Raw genomic sequence first — 9,042 nt, forward strand, 5'->3', positions numbered from 1 at the left:
TTTTTTTTTGTTTATTGGTTTGTGTAATTTATTGTGCTACAGTACAAGGTAGTTTGACAACTGAATTTTAGATTAGATTGGACTAGATTAGATTATTTGTACAAATGAGCAAAAGCCTACAACGATATGCTCATTGAAGCCAGTGTGTAAAACAGGGTGAAAAGGGCAGCTCGGTATCTGCACAAATGAGCACCACCTCCACAGGTTTGTAAAGAGAGGGAAGGATGTAACCTACAAAGCATTCACTTTGCACTTTATTTACACGAAAGGGTTTTAAGACATGACAGGAAGGAAACTGAGCAAACTGCACATGTGACATTTTAAGTTAATGTGATGATAGAAATAATTTTAGTTTTTGTTTGCCTCAAACCAAAGTGGGAGCTTTTTTTTTTCTTCTTCAAATATCCCAACACTAAAGACATACAGAGCACAGATCACTGACATGGTTAAACTACATCAAATGACTTTACCCCTCATCTTTGTACCAACTGTAACTTTAATAACCATTTTTGCAGTACATGGTTTTTTTTTTTGTGACTCTGGTGATTTCATGTTTATGTAGTTATATTTTTCCTGTTTAATGAAACCCAGCAAGTACTTTTGTGAACACAACTGACAAAACAGAAAAAAGGGACTGTCAGAAACACGGGTATGCTACATGAGACTGCTGGACAGACATTTATCATAGTTGTGAAGAAAAACTACAAAATCAAAATTTCTTAAAATACTAAGTGCTGGGATACTTTTTTTTTTTTCTAGACAATCATTGTTATGATCATTTTTTTTATGGTTTGGTGCTTTAACTTGTGTGTCAAACTTAATTTATCGATGATCAGCTGCATTTACGCCACTGATTAACAAAGCATTTGCTAATCACAATCATGTCCCTGTTGTCTCATAAAAGTGACTTGAAAATATGTTAATGGGAAGATTTGGTAGAAATATTTTAGTGAACATTCAATGCTACTTCAATAAATGAAGTGTAGTTAAAGCATGTGAATAAATGTAGACTGCTCAAATCTCATGAGTTGAACAAAAAATTTAATAAAAGACATTGAATTCACTTCATCGACTTAGTTTTTGATCGGAGTTAAGACATCATCAGACAACACGTTTAAAAAAAAAAAAAAAAAATCCTTTTACATTGCTATTTTATTAACACATCAACCATAAGGACGAAAAAAAAAACATTTACATAAGTGCCATAGACAGTACTTTATATACTTTTATTAAAGTTCAGCATCAAATATCTGGACTCAGATCTGTCTGAGTCAATGAGAAGAAGCTTTGCAGAAACCACAGGATGCAGATGGTTCTTTTATACACAAGTAGCTCCTGAATTTCCTGACAAAAATGGTAAAAATACACACATACCAGCAGCTTTGGAGAGGGTTTGTGACCAAATCAGTTAATTTCAATCTAAACGAACACAAATTTCACCCATAAAAACTGAGATTGAGGGAAAAACAGTTATAACCATTTAACAACTATGGGTTATTCATTTCTTTGTTAATTTGATTAATCAAACTTTTGGGCACGCCCCCACCCCACAAAAAAAACAAAACAAAAACAAAGAAAGTGTTCTCCATTTGTTCTGTCAAGAGCCAGACACAGCTGACAGCCTTGACCTATTAAAAGTGGAGGTAACTGAAAATGAACAAGTGCAGTATCAAAGAGTCATTTTTACATCCCAAATTTATTTCCCTGAGAACAACAATAACAAATAAAGAAAAAGTACATTCTCCGACTCAGTAAGTGGAATTTGTTATGAAAGACTGAAACATGTGGAGAGCTGGACCCGGAGCCCACTGAGGAACCATGTGACCTGCACCCTGAAACAGATCAAAGCAGTATTTTGAGTAACTGCGACATCTTCACATAAAACAAACCGACAATGCAAAAGCATTAATGCTTACCTTAACAGTCAGAAAAGTGATGTTTCCAAACATCTGATAAAAGCCAGCAATTTGGTCCTCATGAATCCAGGTTTGGTATTTAGTGGTTGCCTAAGAACATTTTAGTACAAGTAGTGCCTGTCATTGGTGTGAAAAAGTATAATTTATGAATGTAGAATTAAAGCTACCTTCAAGCCGAGATCCTCCACGAACCACTGGTCGCCCAGAAAGTTGCAGGCCATGTCGGTGTCTCCGTTATAGACGAGCGCACGGAGGCCCAGAGAGAGCAGCTTCAGGTACACGTCCTTCATTGTTGCATACAGCACTTTGTACTGCGCTCCAACTTTATCACTGCAACAAATACATACTTATCACGGAAATCACACCATGCTAATTACAATCATACTCTGCATTTAGTCATTAGTTATTCATTTGTGCTTTTTTTGTCCTGTCTACCTCCCCTCACCCCCATTGGTAGCGTCAGCTGGCCGCCCCTCCCCGAGCCTTCTTCTGCTGGAGGTTTCTTCCTGTTAAAAGGGAGTTTTTTCTTCCCACTGTCACCAAGTCCTTGCTAACAGGGGGTTGTCTCATTGTTTGGGGTTTTCTATTATTTTAGGGTCTTTACCTTACAAAAGAAAGTACAACAACAGGAGGCTGTTGCCTGATTTGGTGCTATATAAATATAACTAATCTGAAGTGAACTGAACTAAGATAATGCTTTAAATGCGAGGGCCCTGGAAAGTTATACTGCCTTTGAGAAAGGTGTAGATTTCTTAAAAAGTGAAACTTAATCTTCATTTCGCCTTCCATCAACACCACCGTCCACACCAGGATTTATTTGAACTTGCTGTTATTGGCAGAAATGCTGATATATGTGAGGATGTATACATATAGAAGCCTCAGTGTCTGAGTTTATTATTATTATTATTATTATGATGAGGAACAGCCCACCATTAGAGAGCCACAGTCATGTGTTTACACACTTTCTGGAAATCCAATAAACTTCACTTCTCAAATATCACTGTGTGTCTCCTATATGATATATTTAACTGACATTTTTTATTGTAACAACCAACGATTTATACAGGAAAATGATGACTATTAACAAGGTTGCACAAACTTTCGCATCCCACTGTATTCAGTATAACTGCAACAAAGAGGACTTGAGGTGCACACATAACATTATTTATCACCAATTTTGGAATAACCAGAAGATTTTGCCGTACCTGCAGATATCCCAAGGAGGCAGGATAGCTGGAATGTGCAACGCTTTCCTCACGTCACCTCTGTTCAGCCAGTTCATCTGGGCTGTGCTGTTGATGCAGGGTGGGACTTCACCCAGAGTGGTGGAGGAACTTCTCTGTGCTGAAAACTTCAATAAACACTATCATTAAAACCCAGGACAAGTGAAGGACAGACATGGAGTGCACGAAAACTTGTTTTTGGAGGGTTACCTTGTGTGTATGTGGGTGATTCCTGTAGTTCCTAAACAGAAGACTCATGGTCCTCTCATAGACTCTACTGGATCTTCTCTGACCTTCACAATCCAAGTAAAGGGCGTACTCATTAAGTCCACTATTATAGACGAGACCAAAGGCCACGTTTACCTGTAAAGGAGAAAGTAGTATATGTCTGAAAGACTTAAGTCAACATGAGAAATTCCCAGTTGATTAAGGCAACAGTGAACACGTTACCAGTACTGTGCATGTCTCAGAACTGGAGTTGTAGAAATTGCAGGTCCCATCCTTACAGCAATTTATGTTCAGGTCACGCCACAAACTGCACAAGAAACAGCTCTGCATCAGCTCTGTGCAAATGATCTCTTAACTTGAAGGCAGATTACTTCTGTCATATTTTTATATGAAGAATGATATTAAAATGTAAAAATGATATGCTTCCCAGCTCCTGACTTTAATAGGAAAAACAATCTAAGTGATCAGATATTTTTTTATGTAGCAACTCAAGAGAATTCATCTCGTGTGTAATGGAGCATGCAAACAATAAACACCATTTCTTTTTAAAGCCATTCCTTCATAATAAACAAGAAGCCTTGGCAAAACTTACTCTTCTCCAAAGAGGCCGTGGTAGTAACCAAAGTAGATCAATGACTGGTCATTGAGATTAAAGCTGCTGAGGCCGTTTCCCACTGCAAAGCCCTGGAAACAAGAAAATGCATCATTTTAAACCACATCAGTGGGCACAATATAGAGGAACAACTTCTCCTTCATCATGAAACTACATTAGGACATGAGGCAGATGAAGTGTCTCACTTTAAAGTTTATTTTGGCTTTTCCCGTGGCCACAAGGAGGCTGAGTGTTGGCGCATAAATTCCACCGTAGCTCTCCCCGAAGATGAAGAACTTGTTCTGACTGAAGTTTGGGAACTTGGAGAAGAAATTCTGCAGGGCTTTGTAATTATCTTGGGCAACCTATGATAAACATTTCACATGTTTTTACATTTCACAATCACTTTTTCTTCCTTTGTAAAAATCTGCATTGGTTATTTAACACACTGAACTCACCTGGTCATCATCAGTTGCATATTTCTCATCATCAGAGTAGGAATATCCCACACCTACAGGAGACTCGACATACAGCACATTGGCAATCTTGTTCCAGCTGAATTTGTTCTCGTACAGCGTAGCCCCATCATCATTTACCTGAAAATTAGAGTCAAGACTTTTCTATTGAAATCCACTTTACTCAGTGCACGAGTGTAGTTATGCACACAGTGAGCAAACTCACATGAAATGGTCCATTCTCTGAGAGGAACCCATCCAGCGAGCTGCAGCCAGGGCCTCCGTTCAACCAGAGCACCAGAGGGTCTTTGACTGGGTCCCTCTGAGAAGTTACAAACCTGCAGGAAATCAGGACACAAGCTATCACAAACTCAAAGTTACTCTTTCCAACTAACTAGATAATCTCTTGTGAATAGTGAAAGCAGATCTGCAGGCAAGAATGAGTGTAATAAGGACCAATTGCTGTAATGCACTGTAACCTCAGAGCCAATACAATAATTGAGCTCAGAAAACCTTTGACACCACTCAAACACCAGATAAGACCCAAGCTAGAACCACAAGGACAGTTTTGTTTGTCTGCATCAAAACCCGTGATCTAAAGCTTTCCTTGAAGTTCCTCAGTGATTTGGTGTTTAAGTTCAAGAAACCTGCTCAACTGGTTTGTCTTTCTGACTCAGGATAACACAGGGTGCTGCTGCAAACATGAAGTCATGTTTACCAGGCTTACATGAACTACGCAAGGAAACGCATCATGTGGACAAAAGCAATAGAAGCATTTAGGTGTACCGCTTAGTTATTGAATCCAATAACGTAATGGGATTGTTTTATGGATTGTTGCGGGGCCCTTTAGTTCGAGTGAAGGAAAATTGTAATGCTTCAGCATTCCAAGACATTTTAGACAACTTTGTAGGCACAGTTTGGTGAAGGCCCTTTTCTGTTCCGGGATGGACCAAAGTCCATAAAGGTAAGGCCTGCACAGAGCCCTGACCTCAACCCCACAGAGCACCTTAGGGATGAACTAGAACTGAGACAGTGAGCCAGGTCATCTCCTCCGACAACAGTGTCTGACCTTACAAAAGCTCTTCTAGATGAATGGGCAAAAATTCCCCACAGACACACTCCAAAATCCTGCAGGAAGACTGAAAGCTGTAACATACCTGCAGATGGGTTTAGGGGAAAATACATATATAGGTTTATTATGTAGGTGGCCCAGTACTTTTGTCCATATACACTCAGGGGTAATTAATAGACTCTGTGTTAGTGGGAAGAACGTGAAGGATGTACTTAGTTGTAATTAATATTATTATAAAAGCTGATTATGAGCCGATTCTTTTCCTTTTTTTTTTAACATTCGGGCTCTAAACTGAAAATTTAATCCGGCTCCCGTTGCAGATAATTAGTATAAGAGATAAAAGCTCACAGAAACCACCGCGGTGTGGGCAACCTGTCATGCTCTGACGACGTTTCTGGCGCATTTACCACCGGTTCTTACCAGTAATGGAGAAACTTTCCAGGCCGTGCCTGCAGGTATCCTGACCACTGTCGGTAGTTCGGTTTGAACGTCATTCCGGGCAAGTGCGTCACTTCGTCCGGATTGTACTCAGCCCGCGAGCCGAGCGGAAACACGGCCAGCAAACACAGCAGCAGACCTCCACCGAGCATGGCTGAAGCCCGGGTCACGTCTCAAACACAAAACGAACCCCGAAAATAAATCCCCGCGCTCGGCGAGGAAAGAGGAAGAAGAAGCGTTCACTTCAACTTCCTCGATTACAGCTCCGCGTGAAACTGAACGTCATATGACCGGCGGGGTGGGTCACATGACTCACATGGCGCTGTCGAACACAAAGTTTAGAAACAGGTGTGAAGAATTTAAATGACAGTTGTTGGTTGTTGTTTTTTTAAGTTTTTAGTTTCGTTTTCAGTTTTACTCTTTATTGTTGAAAAACTAAACTAACTTCTAGTTTTTAGTGTTTTACTGCTAGCTTTTTCTTTGTTATTTTTTTGTAAATAAAGGACATTCTCTATTTTTCAGAGTAGTTATAATAATAAAAATGTAGCTTTTTGAATGCAGTAGACATCCCGAATACGCCTAAGTATGACAAATCTGACAAGGGCTGAAACGATTCCTTGTTACCTTAATTTTGTTATATTTACTTTTAGTAGCGTTGTTATAAAATATAATCCAAGTGCCAATTTGCTAAGTACATATTAAAGTGTAATATTAAAGGCCAGCTTTGAGGGTTTATACACTGTGTTTTAGGTCATTAGACTGCTTGGCGACATGAAATTGTGATAAACAGGATCTTTAGTGCAGACTTTCCAGAGAGTCTCGCTCATGCTTGTGCTGATAGATGATAACAACAGGAGACGACCTTCGGGCCGTGAGTGCCAGACGTGGGGAGCGGGGGTGTAGAGTATATTACACTCATCCTGTTGGTAATGCATTAGATTTTGCAGGAGGCTTCGCGCTGTGCACATCTCCCTCCCGGAAGGTTTTGTTGAATAAAGTATATATTTTGAATACACTGAGTTTGTGTCTTCTCTATCAAGCCTGAGGACAAAAGAATCGGGTCGATAGTACTCAATATCCAAAGCAACAACGGTGACAACAAAAGACAGTGGAGGAGCTGGTGAAGACGAGTGTCAGGGGTGCTTTGTGTGGACAGAAGAGTGAGAGGGGAGGTTTATGGGATATTAGTGAGGTCTGCAGTGATGTATGGTGTGGTTTTGTACTGCCATAAAGACAGGAGGCTGAACTGGAGGTGGCAGTGTTGATGATGCTTAGATGTTCATTGGGAGTGGCCAAGATGAACAAGATTAGAAAAAAAATGAGTACATCAGAGGGATGTTGAATATAGAGGTGCCAGGCAGGAGGAAAACAGGAACACCTCAGAGAAGATTTGTGGATATCGTAAAGGAGGACATGCAGAGGGTTGGTGTGACAGAAGAGGATGGCAGAGGAGGCAGATGATCATCTGTGGTGACCCCAAAAGGAAGCAGCTGAAAGAAGAAGAGGAAAGATGCTGGTAAAAGTGGAAGTTCAATTAAGTTAAAGCTTTTAAACCCAGAGTATGGGACACAGTGTGACCAGTTTAGAGTGGTGACTTTTACACATGCAGTTTTTATTTTTGTTGTATCAAATAAATGCTTCAAAAATAATTACTCAGATAAGTGCCTGGGGCCATTTCAGGATGGTAGAAATAGAGTAGATGAGTTAAATGACAACTCTCTGCCAAAGGATTCCCAGCAGAGACATTTTGGGTGACCAAATTGAAATTTACTCCCAAGGCTTAAAAGCTGCTGTGCGGGGTTCTGCAAATTAGAGCTGATCAAAATGTAGAACATGGCCGTAGTACTAAAGGGGTACAAGGGAATTCTGTGCAGTTCCTGATAACAGTCCCTAATCCGAAAACAGTCCTAGTGGGACATCTGATCCCTCTAATGACAAGGAGCATGACCAGGTTTCTGGATTTTAGCACTACTATATCTTCCATGACTCTGTTCAAAACGTTTTTATCATTCTCAAATTGCAAATCTGGGTTTATCTATGTAACACAATATTATTATCCAGTAAATAATTGTAAATAATTATTTCCTGGATATAATGACTTATTTACTCATAAAAATGTAAATAATATACATTTATATACATTTATATGGACCGGTGTTGATGACATGAAGCTGGCTGTAGTTAGAAAGTCAAGGTCAGGTTCCAATCACTGAATATAAATTGCTGTTTTTAACATAAAAATGCAAATACATACAACACATTTGCATTTCCACTAATACCAATTTTAAATTCCAGATGTTTTTTCAGGTTTTATTAAAAAATAAATATTAAAAATGTTAATACTAATTTTTTTTTCTTTTTATCAGACTGGAGTGTGACAACGATTGGGTTTGCACCCGTCTGCAGCCACTTTAAACAACCACTTCAGAATCTTTGTCACAGATTTTTTTTAAATAAGTCTTTAAATTACTGAGAATATCTTTTTATCATATGATCATATTACTTACAGCACATATGTATAAAGATAGCTTGACTATAATAATTTTTCTTCTTGTCAACATACCTTTAATAAAGCAACAGCAAGTATAAACATTACTTTACAGTACTTAATAATTATCTATAACCTCTATATATGATTTTGCTGCAGATTTAAAGATAAATCATTTACAGGCTTGTGATGAATTGTGCGCAGCATGTCGCGCATATATAGCACATTAATATGCATAGATGATAAGTTTTCATATGCTTTACTCAATATAAAATAAAATTTTAAAGATTTAAATAAATTGATATTCAGCAAACGTTCACTTATTGTTGCTTATTATGTGCTTATTTTCCATGAAATGTTACAGACATCTTTTCCATTATGCTAGCGTAATGTCCACATTGTTGCTGTGTTGCTTGTAAATTTTATCTTTAAATGAAAATAAAGAAATTTGCTAAATGAAAACACGCTTTTGAAAACAAAAACAAAAAAAATCAAATTTTTACACTCTTTTTCACACGAGGATAAAGTCGCAGAAAACCTATTTTTGTCAGTGATTCACAGGTTTTGGATGTCCGACCAGACTGATATTTTAATGTGAGTTGATTTTATTTTGGTTGGTCGAATGGTTAG

General features: G+C 38.5%; 1 protein-coding gene across 1 annotated transcript; it reads right to left on the reverse strand.

The window, feature by feature from the left end:
* Positions 1-1,190: 1,190 nt before the first annotated feature.
* Positions 1,191-6,212, reverse strand: si:ch211-122f10.4 (Cathepsin A-like protein). Its single transcript, XM_005915205.3, has 11 exons — positions 5,907-6,212; positions 4,641-4,752; positions 4,418-4,555; positions 4,166-4,324; positions 3,960-4,051; positions 3,590-3,674; positions 3,350-3,502; positions 3,122-3,267; positions 2,084-2,246; positions 1,917-2,006; positions 1,191-1,832 (listed from the first exon to the last, which is right to left on the reverse strand). Exons 1-11 carry the CDS (start codon positions 6,074-6,076, stop codon positions 1,749-1,751), a joined length of 1,392 nt encoding a protein of 463 aa, XP_005915267.1. The 5' UTR covers positions 6,077-6,212; the 3' UTR covers positions 1,191-1,748.
* Positions 6,213-9,042: the final 2,830 nt, after the last annotated feature.

This window comes from Haplochromis burtoni, unplaced genomic scaffold (assembly GCF_018398535.1).
Source record: "Haplochromis burtoni strain Fernald_Lab_line unplaced genomic scaffold, NCSU_Asbu1 Contig_11, whole genome shotgun sequence".
NCBI classification, from domain to species: Eukaryota; Metazoa; Chordata; class Actinopteri; order Cichliformes; family Cichlidae; genus Haplochromis; species Haplochromis burtoni.